This window comes from Mauremys reevesii, linkage group 6, assembly GCF_016161935.1.
Source record: "Mauremys reevesii isolate NIE-2019 linkage group 6, ASM1616193v1, whole genome shotgun sequence".
In the NCBI taxonomy this organism is placed as follows: Eukaryota; Metazoa; Chordata; order Testudines; family Geoemydidae; genus Mauremys; species Mauremys reevesii.
In genome coordinates, this window is record NC_052628.1 from 33,494,647 (window position 1) to 33,511,608 (window position 16,962).

At 45.5% G+C, this 16,962-nt stretch overlaps 1 protein-coding gene across 6 annotated transcripts in view; it reads right to left on the reverse strand.

The window, feature by feature from the left end:
- IL6ST (interleukin 6 cytokine family signal transducer) overlaps positions 1 to 16,097 on the reverse strand; it is a 60,757-nt gene extending 44,660 nt beyond the window's left edge. For 2 of the 6 annotated variants that reach the window (XM_039543833.1, XM_039543832.1), the window contains exons 1-2: positions 15,896 to 16,097; positions 34 to 114 (exon numbers count right to left, since the gene is read on the reverse strand). In XM_039543833.1, coding sequence (XP_039399767.1) covers positions 34 to 114; positions 15,896 to 15,944 — 130 coding nt within the window. In that variant the 5' untranslated portion in view covers positions 15,945 to 16,097. The remainder of the gene's footprint in view (positions 1 to 33; positions 115 to 15,895) is intronic. The other 4 variants (XM_039543835.1, XM_039543829.1, XM_039543830.1 and 1 more) reach the window with 4 other exon arrangements.
- Between the last annotated feature and the right edge of the window lie 865 nt (positions 16,098 to 16,962).

Here is a 16,962-nt window from a genome sequence, read left to right on the forward strand (position 1 = left end):
CGTGACCTGTCCAACATTTTCATTTAGTCTTACCTCCAAAAGAGCAAACGCTCAGGGAAATATATAAAGCATTCATCACCCAGCTCCATCGAGAAGACATTTTGCATATAGTTCCTGTAAAAAACAAAGATTTTATGTAGTTTCCATTTACTGCATTTGTATAACCACCAGCTTCCCTTTATTGCTGCAACCTTTGATATCCTGCAGAAAGTCAGGATGGGAGAAGGAAAAGAACACACCTTTTTTCCAATCTCTGCAGGAAAAACAGCAAGCCTACACGATATAAATAGACGAGCATGGAATTAAAACTGTGCATCTATGCACCGAACTCAAGCCTGTACACTCAAACTTCTATTCCATATGTGGCAAAGTATACAAGAAAAGCATTTCATTCTTTAGGAAAGCTATATCATATCCAAAGAAGTGGGCTATAGACCACGAAAGGTTATGCTCAAATAAATTTGTTAGTCTCTATGGTGCCACAAGTACTCCTGTTATTTTTGCAGATACAGACTAACACGGCTGCTACTCTGAAACCTCCCATATTTAGTGACTCTCTAACAGTCTGCTAATTTTCACCGCTATGTGTTCACAGAAGAGAAACACACTACAAATTGCTTAATAATCTTAGTATCTAACAATCATTTTACAGCCTTTGCGTAGACTCATTTTACATTCCGCTAAGTCTGAAAGTTCTAACCTCTCATGCTCTTCCCTGCTTCCAACCTGCAGCTCCAGATCTAGATTTGGAGACATGGAAGCATTCCACAGTATGCTTTCCCCTTCATATAGATAGACTGGGTGGAGCTAGCAAGTCTATTCTGGATTTCTCACTCTGTAATGCAAATTGGGGGGCGAGGGAGGGAGGAAGGGAAACTACTCTCCTATGGGAAAGTAACCAACATATAGAAGAATTTAGTCCTGGTTGGTTTTAAACCAAGACTTATATTCCATGCTGCTTAAACTCAATGGCCACTCATCTTTGCAATCTATAAATAGACAGCATATTCAAACAATTGTAGTATGGGAGTGTACAGCAATGAATTTACTGTAGTGTTTACCACAAACTAGGATTGTTACAGTGACTGAAAATACAAGCTATTCTAGAAAAGTAGATTTTATTTCTGAAACGGACCAATGAACTACATAAACAGCCTCTGTTTACAGTTGTTCCAGAAGACACTGAACATGAGGGAAAAAAAATAAGTGGAAATGTTAGCTTAAAAAAGTAAACTCAAAATTAGAGGATGGTATGGAAGGAATAGCTCAGGAGACTGGCAATGCAATAGGTAAACTTTCACAACCACATCACTATCACCCTCCCGACATTTCACACTCAGAGAAAATTCCACGATTAAAACAAACAAAAAAACCCACTCACATCCTCTCTTCTGGATTTCCCAGTGCACTCCCTTTACTCAGAGAAGGCCTGATCCAAATTCAATTCCCATGTTTTATTGGACATAATTGCACAAAGGATTCCGGGTGAGAAAATAATGGGTGGCTTTAGAGTAACAAAAAGAAGGGAAGAAAAGGAGCTTTGGGGAGGAAAGACAGTTAAGAGGTTGAGAAACCCTGGTCTAGTGGGCTGAGACTAAAACTAAGAGTCAGAAGTCACAAGTTCTAGTCTGGCTCTGCCACTGTCTTGCTACATGGCCCACAGCAAATCCCTTAACCCCAGAGCCAGATAATGAGCTGATTCAACTGCTGTGTCCTGCTTTAGCAGTGCAGAATGGCCAAAACACCCTCAATGGAGATTTCCCCAGTGTGAGAAGTATGCAGATGGAACAGAACTTATGTTAGGCAGGTTCTATAGGACTCTCTGTAATTCCCCAGCATAGTCAAAACTACATCCTAATAATCCCCAGTTGGTGTACAGCTCCTTGGGGGTCTCTAATGTCCAGAATAATTTAAAGCAGCACTCCTATGCTGGGAACACTTGGAAATCTGGACTTGTGTCTAAATTTCCCTACCTGGAAAAAAATGGGATTTATTTAGCTACTTCACAAGGTAAACGTATTTGGAAGGCTTACTTAATATTTGTACAACCCCAGGAGGATGAAGCATTAGATGGCTGCTGAGTATTGTCAGCAATCTTTTCAATGCAGACACAAGAAACTACACAAGTTAGAGAGAATGTTCCAGGAAGAAAAAAAATCAGTAAAAACAAAAATCTTACTACTCCATACATATTAAACACATGCTCAAAGAATAAGTTGGCTCCTTTTCCTAAATTTTCATTTTTGATCACTCAAATGCTTTTTACTTTGGCCACTGTTTTCCAAGAGCTAGTAAAATATCACCTCTTATACACACTAAGCAGAACAATAAATAGTCACATTCTCCATAAATCAGAAAGGAAGTGTCACCTAAATTTACAGAACTAATTTATTCTGTTAGGACAGTTCATATATCACAGTCAAAAATCTTACTGACCAGAAATAGTAGAGCTATACTATAAAAAGGTTATTGTTTTAAAATGAATGCTTTCCCTGAAAGCTTGTGTTTAGAAATTACACATGGGAAAAATCTCAAACTTCATATAGCTGGTCACCTTTTCTTCTTTTACATCCTCCCCATAAAACCTGCCTCTGTCATAATGCCTGCAGATTGCTCCCATTTGACACCAGATAGGCAACTGCTAAGTGGAGCTGCAATTTTTGCTACTTTTTTTCAGTATATGGTTCTCTCACCATCCCAACCTGCTCAAACTCTGTTTGGCTAGCCGTTGTCATGTAGATAGTCTGTACTCTAGAGCAGGGGTCCCCAACGCCCGGGCCGCGGACCGGTCCCGGTCCCTGGCCTGTTAGGAACCGGGCCGCGAACCGAGCGCACACGGAGCTCTTGCGGGGAGCCCAGAGCTCTTTAAATCCCAGCCGCGGCCGGGAATCAGAGGGCTCTGGGCTGCCCGCAGCGGTGGGGAGCCCAGAGCTCTTTAAATCCCAGCCGTGGCCGGGAATCAAATGGCTCTGGGTTGCCCGCAGAGATTCCCAGCCACGGCTGGGATTTAAAGGGCTCAGAGCTCCCCAGGGCTGCAGCTCCCCAGAGCTGTTTGAATCCCGGCCCGCGGCCACTGTTTGCCCCCTCCCCAGACCTCTGCCCCAACTGCCCCCCAGGACCCCCACCCCCTAACACCGCTGGTCCTTGTCCCCTGATACCCCTCTCCTGGGACTCCTGCCCCTAACTGCCCCCCAGGATCCCACCCCCTATCTAAATGCTGCTGCTCCTTGTCCCCCAATTGCTCCGTCCCAAGACCCCTGCTCCAACTGCCCCTTGGGACCCCAGCCCCTATCTAAGCCTCCCTTCTCCTTGTCCTCAACTGCCCCCTCCTGAGACCCCCCCCAGATTTCCCCAGGACCCCACCCCCTACCTGTCCCGATAAACATTTTCAACATCCTATCTTTGTGAAGCAGGGTTTTCTGCAGTGACAGCAACCAAAACGAGATTACGGAGTAGACTGGACATAAGCAACACACTTCGGGTGTCACTGTCTCCCATCACCCCCATATGGGACCATCTAGCTGCAGGAAAACAAGCTCAGGGCTCCCACTAATTCTGCATTATGGTCAGTTGTATAATTATTTCATTATATATTACAATAATAATAGAAATAAAAGTACAAAAATAAATGTAATGCGCTTGAATCGTCCCAAAACCATCCCACAGGTCCGCGGAAATTTTTTCTTCTATGAAACCAGTCCCTGGTGCCAAAAAGGTTGGGGACCGCTGCTCTAGAGCGCTCACAATCTTCTTTGTCATTTGTCTGTACAACACCTAACACAATGGCACCTTACAGATAGTAGTATTTTCTCCCAAAAAGTTCTAACTGCTGTTTCTTGAGGTTAATATTGTATATGTAAGTTGGTGGAAAAGTACAGAATGTTATTAATTTATGGTGAAGTTAAGCATTTGCACCTGCATTTGACATTGACCAGATTGTTAACTTAGGTAGACCCCAGTCCTGAAATTTGATCTGCAGAGATTAAGGGGTCCCCACAGTTTCTATATTTATTTTTAGAAGGATTTTGGGCCATGTTTATATTTTGAGACTAAAGATGAAAGAACTGTATTTATTCTGGACCAGAGTTAGTTTTGTGGTGTTATGAAATATGACTATTTTTAGTCTTGAGAAGTGGCACTCAGATGTGGCGAGGGCCTGTACAAAACTCAAACAGATAATTTGATTTTGCTGGACAGATAGAGGAACACAAAGATTAGACTGAATACACCATTAGAAAAAGCTACTTTTAAAATCTTCATTTTTTAAAAAAATATTCAAAAATTTCAGAAGGTATTCTAGAGTTGAAAGCAGGATCTAATCCTAAAGATTTGAAAGCATGAGAATTTCTCTCTCCTTTTTTCAAGTTACAAAGGGGTTCAAAAACAGCCTTAAACTATGGAGAGCCTACTACTTCTCCAGAATAGACAGCAGGCTGGCTGGGACTAGAACCCTGGTCTTACAGATGAGAAGAACAAAGAACTCTACTAAAACTCTCTACTGCTCCCAGGCAACAGACAGATCTTTACATTGTAAGGAGCAAATAGCCATCCAGTAGACATATAGTGGAGAACTGGGCCCACATTTGCACAAAATGTAGCATTTATCTGTGCAGAGTGTGAAGCAGCTATAAAACACTACCAAATCAGAACAGTGTTGTCTCCCCCCCCCCCCCCCACGCACACACACACTTGTTTTGTATGTGTATGTAAAATCAGTACATAAAGCGCAAGGCAGTAGAGAACCAAGTCTACCATGATCAGTGCTGCTCCCACTAAAGGGAGCGGCAAACTCCTCATCGATTTCAAAAGGGGTAGGATGAGGCCTCAAAGCTAACTACAACAAAAATCATTAAGTAACATTGCTTCAATTACAACTTATTTTTTTCAAGTATATCTGGTGCACAAATTTAACCTTAAGTCATAAGAAATAGTGACAAACTATTTTTGAGGAACATGGAGACAGAAGTTTGTAGTTTCAAATCGGGGCATTTAAAAAAGACCTGTAATGCAAAGATAGTTTGGCCAGTTTTCTCTGAAACATTTACCTTTGTTAGAGTAAATATAGCAATCTTGGACAAACTGCTTTTTGTTGGGTTATTGATGTGGGGGAGTTTTAAATAGGATTTTATAATGGAAGCTGGAAGCTACATGCAATCATATTTTGGAGATGCACTAGGCTTTTCATAATAGAGCACATATTTTAGTGTCAGTTTCACCTACTTGATATAAAGATTTTTAAATCTTATACGTTCAGCTTATATGCAAGCAGTTTATATGTAAAGCAGGTAAGAGTACAAATGCTAAATGTTTGTAATCCCCAAAATATGAGGTTTGTTGCTATTATCCATGACTGGGGGGGAGGCCATCACCATAACATGGTGTTGGTTCATTTAGTAGGTATAACCAGAATTCTGAATATTGATTATAATTGCTGGATGATATGTGACTTGTATTTTGGCAATTACACAACATTTTATGATTAAAACAACAAATCCCAGATGTACTGTAAGCTCTTAAAAGCCATGGGTGTCAGAACTTGACCTATGCTTAATGGTGCTTATAACTTAGTCTATTAGAAAAGAAAAATCTGTTTTAACCTTATATTGTTCTAGTTCAGTCACAGACAGTGATTACAAAACCAGACAATTCCAGAGCATAAATTAAAAAGATGCAGAAAATAAAGTTGAATAGTTAGACTCTCAATAAAAGGTACACAGTATTAAAAACTTTTAAGATGAATATTTCTTTTTGCCCAAAGAGAGAGGGTAATTTCATATCACAGCTGAAGAAGTTAAACAGAGAAAATGGAAGATTACTTCATCCTTTTAAAATAACTTGTTGATCCACAATTCCTTCTTTTCCAGATCATTGTTTAGTTTAGGACATAAAAATGTGTTCTTTCCTATGCAGCTCCTAGACCAGGCCTGCACAACTTGAAAGCGGCGAGGGCCATATTACTCCAAAGAAAACAGCTGAGGGCCAAACCCCACTGGCCCTGCCAACCCCCCCCTCCCCCCGAAACACAACACACACACCCCAGCACCACCCATCCCCCCTGAAATACTCCCCCTCCCCAGCAGGGCCGGCTCTAGTTTTCGCCCCAATTCTAGCGCGCAGAATTGCCGCGGCGGGGGGGGGGGGGGGGCGGCAGTCCCTGTGCCCTTAGCACGGCAGGTGTGTTTCCGCAGCGGCGGCAATTCGGCAGCAGCTTCTATGTTTAGCTGAAGCCGCCCCAGACAGCTAAACATAGAAGCTGCCACCGAATTGCCACCGCCACGGAAACGCGCCTGCTGCCCTAAGGGCACATAGACTGCCCCACCCCCCGCCCGCGGCGGCAATTCAGCGTGCTGCTTGGGGGCAAAACAAGGACTGCCGCCCCTTGAAGATTGCCGCCCTAAGCACCAGCTTGGAATGTTGGTGCCCGGAGCCGGCCTTGCCCCATAGCACCACCCGCCCCGCGGAAACAAACCCTCCTTCCCCAGTGCTGCCCCACCGAAACAGCGGTATTGAACCTGGTAATACGTTATAGCGAGCCCCTAAGGTAGTATAATTAAAGTAAAAGAAAAATGTCTTTTTGCTAGAAGTAGAATAAGATCTTCCCCCCACTTTGTAATCAATTGCCCTGTTGAATGAATGAGGTGTGACTGAGGAAGGCATAGAAGGCAGCACCTCCAGACAGCTGCAACCGCTGGAGAGGGGATGGGAGCCAGACCAGATCAGTAGAACAGGTCATCCACTGACTCCTCGCTCACCTCTTCAGCCCACCCCCCGGCTCACCTCCTCATCCCCTGCCATTGCCCGCCCACCCCTTCAGCCCCTCTCCCTCACCTGCTGCTTGCCTACTCACCCCCCGCGGGCCGCACAGTGAGTCCACGCGGGCCGCATGTTGTGCAGGCCTGCTACAGACACTAGGGTCTCAATTCTCTACTGCATTACACCTTGGGTAATAATTTACACCTATGCAGAGGGAATATATAGTGCTACCACTACTGTAACTGAGTGGGAAATCTAATTGGTAACATAGCTGCACTTATGTAAGTGACTACTGAGGGAAGAAGGCAGTGGAGAAGCAGGTCTCAAGCATTCTGCACTGAAGAATTAACTAATAAGACACTCAACACAGTAGTGAAACAAGTAGTTTGTGATTCCACTGGACTACATCTTCATAATTCAGAACAAGGAGTAATGGTCTCAAGTTGCAGTGGGAGAGGTTTAGGTTGGACATTAGGAAAAACTTTTTCAGTCAGAGAATGGTGAAACACTGGAATGGGTTATCTAGGGAGGTGGTGGAATCTCCTTCCTTAGAGGTTTTTAAGGTCAGGCGTGACAAAGCCCTGGCTGGGATGATTTAGTTGGGAATTGGTCCTGCTTTGAGCAGGGGGTTGAACTAGATGACCTCCTGAGGTCCCTTCCAACCCTGATAATTCTATGATTCTATGATAATTACGATGACTCAGTGCTTACCTGAATCCAGGCAACTGGCAAGGATTTCTCCATGTCCCCCAAAAGATTCACCCTCCCATTTATTACCCACAACCTTAGATGTCAAGGCTATCTTCTCTCATGAGAATGGCTAGAATTACTAGCTTCTGAATCAGCAAACCTGTTGTTATAGTCCATGTTAGGAGTTATTAACTTAATTTTTTTTAAATGATTTATTAATGGTACTCTGAATGTTAAAGTTATGTTCCCAAAAAGAAATTTGGTCTTTTTTTTGGGGCAGATAAAATTAAGTCTTTTAAAAATAAAGTTGTGTTGAACACAAGACATACTTGTACAGTATGTATCTTGCATGGTTGAACTTATGTTTTGTCATTCAGTTCACTTATTATTTGTTATGTACTTTTCTCATCACTTAAAAAACCAAACACCACTCCAGATTTAGAGACAACTATGCTTTCTTGTTAAAAGACTGGGATGGAAAGGAAGAAGATTCTTAAGTGAATATGGGTTTGTGGTAGAGCCTCTGCTCCAGGATGGGTAAACAATAAAATCATCAGATTTCTTCTTTTAAAATTTTAAAATAAAACTAATTATAGCTATTAAAATAATTTCAAAATATTTAGTAGTACGTTTGCTGCCAGTTTTAAAGAAAGTCAAAGCACTGAACTGGTGGAAGTCACTGGCTAAGCACATGGAACCAGAGTTTGTTGAACACCTAAACCAGCTTTTGAAAGCAGTAGCCTCTTCTGCCTGTGCAAAAAGAGTATTTTCTTCATTTCAGCTTATTCCACTAGTTCAGCTCAATGACTAGTTTGCTCAAAAGAAGCCAACTGTGAGTTGAAAACGTAGGAAACATTGTTTTCTTTCTTCCATTCTATGAATAAATACTAGGTATAAGAAGATAAAATCTACTAGCTCTAAACTCACGAAGACGACATGGTCTTCAGCTCAATTCAATGTGGATAATACTTTTCGTTTAATAAATAAATTGTAAATGAAAATCATGTTTTAATAAGAAAAAAAAGTATCCAGTACATTTAAGTTTTATTTAATTTTAAAAATGTTGTTTGTGCATTTAATCAAATTCCAATTTCCATAAAAATAGAGCTTGAATAAAAAATTTAATAAATAGGAAATGCATCATTCAGCATTATCTAACATAAAAAAAAGTAAGACAAGACTCTGAATAGATGTATGTTAAGATATATAACTATATAGATATAGTGTATCCTCCTGGTTAGCAAATTTAACCGATTTAACGCTGCACCCGTCCACACAACGAGGCCCTTTATATCGATATAAAGGGCTCTTTAAACCGGTTTCTGTACTCCTCCCCGACGAGAGCAGTAGCGCTGAAATCGGTATTACCATATCGGATTAGGGTTAGCGTGGCCGCAAATCGATGGTATTGGCCTCCGGGTGGTATCCCACAGTGCACCATTGTGACCGCTCTGGACAGCAATCTGAACTCGGATGCACTGGCCAGGTAGACAGGAAAAGCCCCGCGAACTTTTGAATTTCATTTCCTGCTTGCCCAGCATGGAGAGCTCATCAGCACAGGTGACCACGCAGAGCTCATCAGTACAGGTAACAATACAGTCTCCTGAGAATCGAAAAAGAGCTCCAGCATGGACTGCACGAGAGGTACTGGATCTGATCGCTGTATGGGGAGAGGATTCAGTGCTAACAGAACTGCGTTCCAAAAGACAAAATGAAAAAGTATTTGAAAAAATTTCCAAGGCTGTGATGGAAAAAGGCCACAGCAGGGACTCAGTGCAGTGCAGAGTGAAAGTTAAGGAGCTCAGACAAGCCTACCAGAAAACCAAAGAAGCAAACGGAAGGACCAGTGCAGGGCCAAAAACATGCCGCTTCTACACTGAGCTGCATGCAATTTTAAGGGGCTGCACCACAACTACCCCACCTCTGTCCGTGGATTCCGAGGTGGGGGTTGTAATCTCAGCCATGGCTGAGGATTCTGCGGATGGGGAAGATGACAATGAAGAAGAGGAGGACGAGCTTGCAGAGAGCACACAGCACTCTGTTAGCCCCAACAGCCAGGAGCTTTTTCTGACCCAGACGGAATTACCCTACCAGCCCTCCCAAGCCACTAGCCCAGACGGTGAAGCCATGGAAGCGACCACTGGTGAGTGTACCTTTGTAAATATAAAACATGGTTTAAAAGCAAGCATTTTTTAATGATTGATTTGCCCTGAGGACTTGGGATGCATTCGCGGCCAGTAAAGTTACTTAGAAAAGTTTGTTAACATGTCTGGGGATTGAGCGGAAATCCTCCAGGGACATCTTCATGAAGCACTCCTGGAGGTACTCCAAAAGCCTCTGCAGAAGGTTTCTGGGCAAGGCAGCCTTGTTCCATCCACCATGGTAGGACACTTTACCACGCCATGCATGTAGCAAGTAATCGGGTATCATTGCATGACAAAGCATAGCTGCGTATGGTCCCAGTGACTGCTGGCATTCAAGAAACATCCGTTCTTTATCTCGCTGTGTTATCCTCAGCAGAGTGATATCGTTCAGGGTAACCTGGTTGAAAATCAGGAATTTAATTAAGGGGACAGAGATGGCCATTTTCCTATTGGGCTCGTGGCCTGCTGCTTAAAATAAATCCTTCCTCGCACGTAGCCAAGCGGGGGGAGGGGAGGAGTGAAATAGCGATGAGCTTTTTCGCGTTTGGCTAGCAGGGATCTTCCCAGCTACCAGCCACGCGGTGGGGGGGGGGGAGGGGGAAGGGGTTGATTAGCAGTGAGCTTTCATGATACCAGCCATGCGGTGGGGGGAGGGGTAAAGCACTGTATATATGAAGGCTGCAGAAGCCGAAAGACAGTGGCTTACCATGGCCGCATGCAAGCTGAATTCTGATGCCCGGACCTGCGTCTGTGAGATCTGTAACACCAGAGCCGCAGGCACTCAATATTAAGATGCAAAATGCGACTTTGTAGTGAAATCACATGTGCTATGTAAGATGAATAGTGTTGTTCACTGTGAAAGAGTATAACCATTATTCTGTAAAATGTATCTTTTAAAATACTTCTCTCCCTTTTTTCCCTCCCTCATGCAGCTGCAAATTTTTCAAGCCTCCCTACTCCATCCCAAAGGCTAGCTCAGATAAGGCGGAGGAAAAAGAAGACGCGAGATGAAATGTTCTTGGATATCATGGAAGTAACCCGCAAGGAAAGAGCTCATCTGAATGAGTGGAAGGAGGTGGTATCAAATTACAGGAAAGATGCCAGTGAACGTGAGGACAGGAGGAACGCTCGAGATGAGAGGTGGTGGCAGCAAGATCATAGGTGGCAGCAGGAAGATCAGAGGTGGCGGGATGCAACTCTGGGGCTGCTGCATGATCAAACTGACATGCTCCGGCGTCTGGTGGAGCTTCAGGAACGGCAGCAGGATCACAGAGTGCCGCTGCAGCCCCTGTATTACCACCCTCACCATGTTCCACATCCTCCTCACCCAGACGTGTAAGAACGCATGGGGGGAGGCTCCGTGCACCCACCCACTTCACCCCCGTGGACAGCCCAACCAAAAGGCTGTCATTACTGTGAAATTTTTTTAGTGGCTTTTTCCTTCCCTCCTATCCTTCTCCCAAACCACACCCGAGCTACCTTCTCAGTTCTCTCCTTTTTATAATGAATTAATAAAGAATACATGATTTTTAAAGGATAGTGACTTTATTTCCTTAGAAAGCAAGCTGTGATCAAAGGGAGAGGGTGGGTTGCTTACAGGGAATGAGTCAATCAAGGGGGGGGGGTTCATCAAGGGGAAACAAACAGCAGTCACACCCTACCCTGGCCAGTGATGAAGCTTGTTTTCAAAGCTTCTCTGATGCGCACCACTTCCTGGTGTGCTCTTCTAATCGCCCTGGTGTCTGGCTGCGCGTAATCAGCGGCCAGGTGATTTGCCTCAGCCTCCCACCCCACCATAAAGGTCTCCCCCTTACTCTCACAGAGATTGTGGAGAACACAGCAAGCAGCAATAACAAAGGGGACACTGGTTTGGCTGAGGTCTGAGCGAGTCAGTAATGTGCGCCAGCGCGTCTTTAAACGGCCAAAGGCACATTCTACCACCATTCTGCACTTGCTCAGCCTGTAGTTGAACAGCTCCTGACCACTGTCCAGGCTGCCTGTGTATGGCTTCATGAGCCATGGCATCAAGTGGTAGGCTGGGTCCCCCAGGATAACGACAGGCATTTCAACATCCCCAACTGTTATTTTCTGGTCTGGGAAGTAATTCCCTTGCTGCAGCCGTTTAAACAGAGCAGTGCTTCTGAAGACGCGAGCATCATGAACCCTTCCCAGCCATCCCACGTGGATGTTGGTGAAACGTCCCTTGTGATCCACCAGTGCTTGCAGCACCATTGAAAAGTACCCCTTCCGGTTTACGTACTGGGTGCCCTGGTGCTCCGGTGCCAAGATAGGGATATGGGTTCCATCTATCGCCCCCCCCATAGTTAGGGAATCCCATTGCAGCAAAGCCATCCACTATGGACTGCACGTTTCCCAGAGTCACAACCTTTCGTAGCAGCAGCTTAATGATTGCTTTGGCTACTTGCATCACAGCAGCCCCCACAGTAGATTTTCCAACTCCAGATTGATTCCCGACTGACACGGTAGCTGTCTGGCGTTGCAAGCTTCCAGAGGGCTATTGCCACTCACTTCTCCACTGTGAGGGCTGCTCTCATCTTGGTATTATGGCATTTCAGGGCAGGGGAAAGAAAGCAAGTCACAAAGTTCCATGGAAGTGCCCTTACGCATGCGAAAGTTTCGCAGCCACTGCGAATCGTCCCACACCTGCAAAACTATGCGGTCCCACCAGTCTGTGCTTGTTTCCCGGGCCCCAAATCGGCGTTCAATGGCTAGAACCTGCCCCATTACCAGCAGGATCTCCAAAGCGCAGGGGCCTGCGGTTTGAGAGAATTCTGTGTCCATGTCCTCATCACTCTCATCGCCGCGCTGCCGTAGCCGCCTCCTCCTCGCCTGGCTTTGCAGGTCCTGGTTCAGCATAGACTGCATGAGAATGCGCGAGGTGTTTAAAACGTCCATGATTGCGGTATTGAGCTGAGCAGGGTCCATGCTTGCTGTGCTATGGCGTCTGCACAGTTCACCCAGGAAAAAAGGCGTGAAACGGTTGTCTGCTGTTTTCACGGAGGGAGGGGTGAGGCTGTACCCAGAACCACCCGCGACAATGATTGTTGCCCCATCAGGCACTGGTACCTCAACCCAGAATTCCAAGGGGTGGGGGAGACTGCAGGAACTATGGGATAGCTACGGGATAGCTACCCACAGTGCAACGCTCCAGAAATCGACACTAGCCTCGGACCATGGACGCACACCGCTGAATTAATGTGCATTGTGTGGCCGCGTGCACTCGACTTTATACAATCTGTTTTACAAACTAGTTTCTGTAAAATCAGAATAATCCTGTAGTGTAGACGTACCCTAAGACTTTATGCTGGGGATGAGGAGAACAGAGACACTGCTGTTGCTGCCTCTTATCCACAAACTCAATTGGGACAAAAAGAAACACTAGTCTATGTTGTGTGGTTGCTTTTCGTCACCAATCCCAGAAATAAACTTCTGATCTGACTTCCACTTAAAATTTTGGGTGTCATGACTGACTAGTACGTATGAAAAAGACTGACCTTCCACCCTAGTTTCCCCATGTACAATAAATGGCACTGAACAGCAGTTGCTCCCCAATGTGCACTTCACAAGTCAAGGACATACAAAAGTCTGACGTGCACTCTATAAATAATGCGATACTAGAAAACTCGAGGTAGAATTTAGCAAGTAGAGGGCCCAGTGAACAAAACCTAGGGCAGGCCAGTTTTCATTTCCAGTGTTGCGCAGAACTGCCTGGTCAGCACAGAAACACAGGCGTCTTAAGTGCAGATCAACAGTGTGTTACAGGAAGCAATTATATTTCACTTGTCCACAGTAGATCTTAGGTTGTCCCAAGCTGCTGCACAAAAAGAGATTTCCTAACTTATTTCACTCAGCCACAAAATGACAAGGAAGGAAAAGGAAAAAGATATCAAAGAAGTGATGATTCCAAGGGCCTCACAAATTACTTTCACAGCTCTGTTTGCCTAACAAGCAAGGGATCAAGGCTGTTATATTACCATTACTAGTCAGGTGGTCTATTTTCCTTGTTTGCTCAAATGAGAATGTAAATGTTCTGACAACTTTTCAGCAACTCAAATAATAAGAATGTAATGTCCTTTCAACTTTTCTGGACAATCGCCTACATGCTATTGCAAAGTTGTTTTTCTATAAATTTTCTTGGCATTATAAGGAATATATATTCAAATAGACTGAGTTCACTGAGAAATACATACACGCCTCCACCCCCACACCTGCCTTACACCTCCCAGTGGAATCTTAAATCCATTTCACATTTTAAGTATCAAATCAACATGTGGCAAATGCGTACCAAGCAGTATGTTTTTTGCCTTTTCTACCACAAGACTGTTCTTCAGTTTGTCTCCTTCAGCTCCTTTAAAGGAAACTTGCTGTATTCATCTAATGTTTTCCTATAGTATCTCAGTAGTGACATCATGAAAAAAGTCTCTGATTACCAATACTTTAAAAATTGGTCAAACTGAAGTCAATTACACTAAATCTTAGTTTGCAATAAATTAAGGAACATAATTCAACTACTATTATATTCCTGTACTGCGGATCTCAACATTTTCTATGAGATAATAGATGTAGTATACCAATAACTTTCTGTAAAACTGCAGTCACTTTTCAGACTTTAAACTATGTAAAAAAACAGCACACGTTTTGAACTTGAAGTCACCAATAGGAATTAATCTATTCAGTTTACAAATTAACAAAATGTTTTCTAACTACCAGCCCTAGATATTCAATCTTGTATTTGAAAATCAAGTTTGTTCTTTTGGGCTCATCCAACAGTTTTATTTATAAGGGGGGCAGAAAAAAAATCAGTTCCCTCTCATATGGCTCTCCAATGTTAAGAGTAGGTAGATGTATAAGTTTAAATTTATTCAAGTAAGCATATGACTCAATAGACCAAGGCAGAAGGCTAGTTGATTACAATAGTACCAATTTCACTCAGAGTAGAATCATACAAATCTGTTATCTTTAAGTAGATACAGTACTGTATAAGTAGAAGGAAAACCTGTATATAACCCTTGAGAAAAAGCTCTTATTTTCAGATCTTTAGCTAAATATTGAAGCTTTGTTTTTGATTAATACTTTACTTCCAGGAATCTGTCTCTATTTTCGATTCTGTGCTCTCTTGACTTGGTCAGAGATTTTAAAACATTTAAATTTCCATTCTCTCCCCCCAACCTCATCCTAGTGTATTTCAATTCAGAAGTTACCTATATTAACAAGTATCATACTTGTCTCTTATCCTTGTGCTTTTCCTCTGAAGAGCTTTAAAAAGGAAGTCAAAGCACAGCTAATCCCATTTCATATATGGGAAAACAGGTACAAAGAAGCAAAATGATTTGCCCAAGGCCACACAGCAGGCAAGCAGAAGAACTGGGAACAGAATCAATGTCTTGCAACTCCCAGGCCAGCTTCCCATTCTACTGGATCACCCTTACATAGCATTAAAAAATTACACCTTGCATACAATGTGTCCGTGTGGTTTGAAGCATTTTATTATTGGCTGTTACTTAATGCCAAGAGTCATACTGCTTTCATAAGTTATCTTAAGGGTATTTTGGTGCCAAACTAGGGTGCCATTTCATTTATGTCAGGGATTGGGTTATAAACAGGAGCAGAAGAGGTTGCAGGCCGCCTCCTTCCAGCATTACACGTCCGCCTTTCGGAGTGTGATGGCAGGACCAGAATAATCAAAAAGTAGTTGTAAGGGGAAAGAAAAAAACACGCTCGCAAGCCGGGTGCCTTTAAACCCACGCCAGGGGGCTGCAGCCTCCGGCTCCCTGTGGGGCACGCTCGGGAAGTCAGGACAGCGGCCGTTAGCTCAGTTCACCAGGCGCCCACCCGCCCTGGCAGCGCTCTCCAGCTCCGGGCACGATCAGCTGGCGGGACAACGCGGCGGCCGAGCTGGCTCTTGCCAGACAGACAGACAGACACCCCCTACCCCACCCCGGGCCGCCGCTCTGCTCCCGGCTCCACGGGGACCGTTAACGGACCGTCTCAACGGCCACTGCGGAGGGTCAGCGCTGCTGGCTCCGCACCAGCACGCTCGCCTCACCCACCGCGCGCGCGCCGCCCCGAGCGGGCCCAGCAAAGCCGGCTCGGGGACCCGCACAGAAACCCCGGTGGGGGGAGGGGAGACCGTGGGGCCTGCAGCCCGAGCACGTTATCGGGGGGGGGGGGGGGGGTGTACGAGGAGAGGCTCCAGGGCGAACAGAGCCGCACGCAACCCCAGTGGGGCGCTGACCAACCCCCCCCCCCCGCAGTTCCCTGATACTCCTGCGGAGCCCCCGCCCTACCTGCCTCATCCCTCACGGCCCAGGCACGGTACGGGTCCCGCTCACCCATTCGCTAAGTAGCGGCGACAGCCCAGGCCTGGACCATAGTCCCGATCCCGTCCTGTATGGGCAGCGCGGGTCACTATCCTCCTCCCGGACCCAACTCGGACACCCATTGGCCCCGGCCGGCCAGGGGGCTGACGTCTCGGAGGAGGCGGGGCTTCCCGTAACGAGCTTCCCGGATGCCAGAATTCTAGGGTTGCGGGGCCATTGCTAGCGGGGGAGGAGGGAACCAGGGCGGTTCCATTGTGCCTGCAGGGCGCTCTGCCCTCCCCTCCGGGCCTGCGGGTGTTTGGAATATTCTGCCGGGCCCTTAAGGGTGGGGGGATGGTAGGATTTGACTCCTCCGGCAGGGTCGGGCAGCGGAAGGTTCCATTCCCTCTTGCACCTGAGGGGAGATGGAGGGGATTAGAACGTTCTAATCCCCGGGGATGCGTATGGAATGTTCTATCCCTCCTGCAATTCAGGGGTTTCCCTTTGCCTTGCTAGTGCGGGTCAGAGGCGCTTGTATCGGTTCCAACGGGGGTGGGGGGTTGGATTATTCTGAGCCTGCCAGCGGACCTCTGAGCCTGCGGGCGGGGCGGGGCGGGGCAGTTGTTGAACTGTGCTAACCCTCCTGTAGCCAGGGAGGGGGGTTCATAGTTTTCTAATCCACTGTCAACCGCAGGGGGTGGGAGAAAGGGTCTTTGGAACGTTCCGCCTGCAATCAGGGATGTCCTGTCACACAAGCTCTATCTGCTTTGCAATCAGCGGGTGAGACTGCAGCTTGCGTCCATAGCAAGCTAGCGTTAATCTAGCCAGCACAGGCTAACAAGCAGCCCCATGAAGGACTCGTGGGGTAACCAGACAGCAAATGTGAAAGATCAGGATGGGGGTGGGGGGGCAATAGGAGCCTATATAAGGAAAAGACCCAAAAATCAGAACTGTCCCTATAAAATCAGGATATCTGGTCACCCTGGCTGCATACATGAACTGCTAGCCCATGCCATCGCCACCCAGGCTGCTGTGTGAGTACACTGCTATTTATC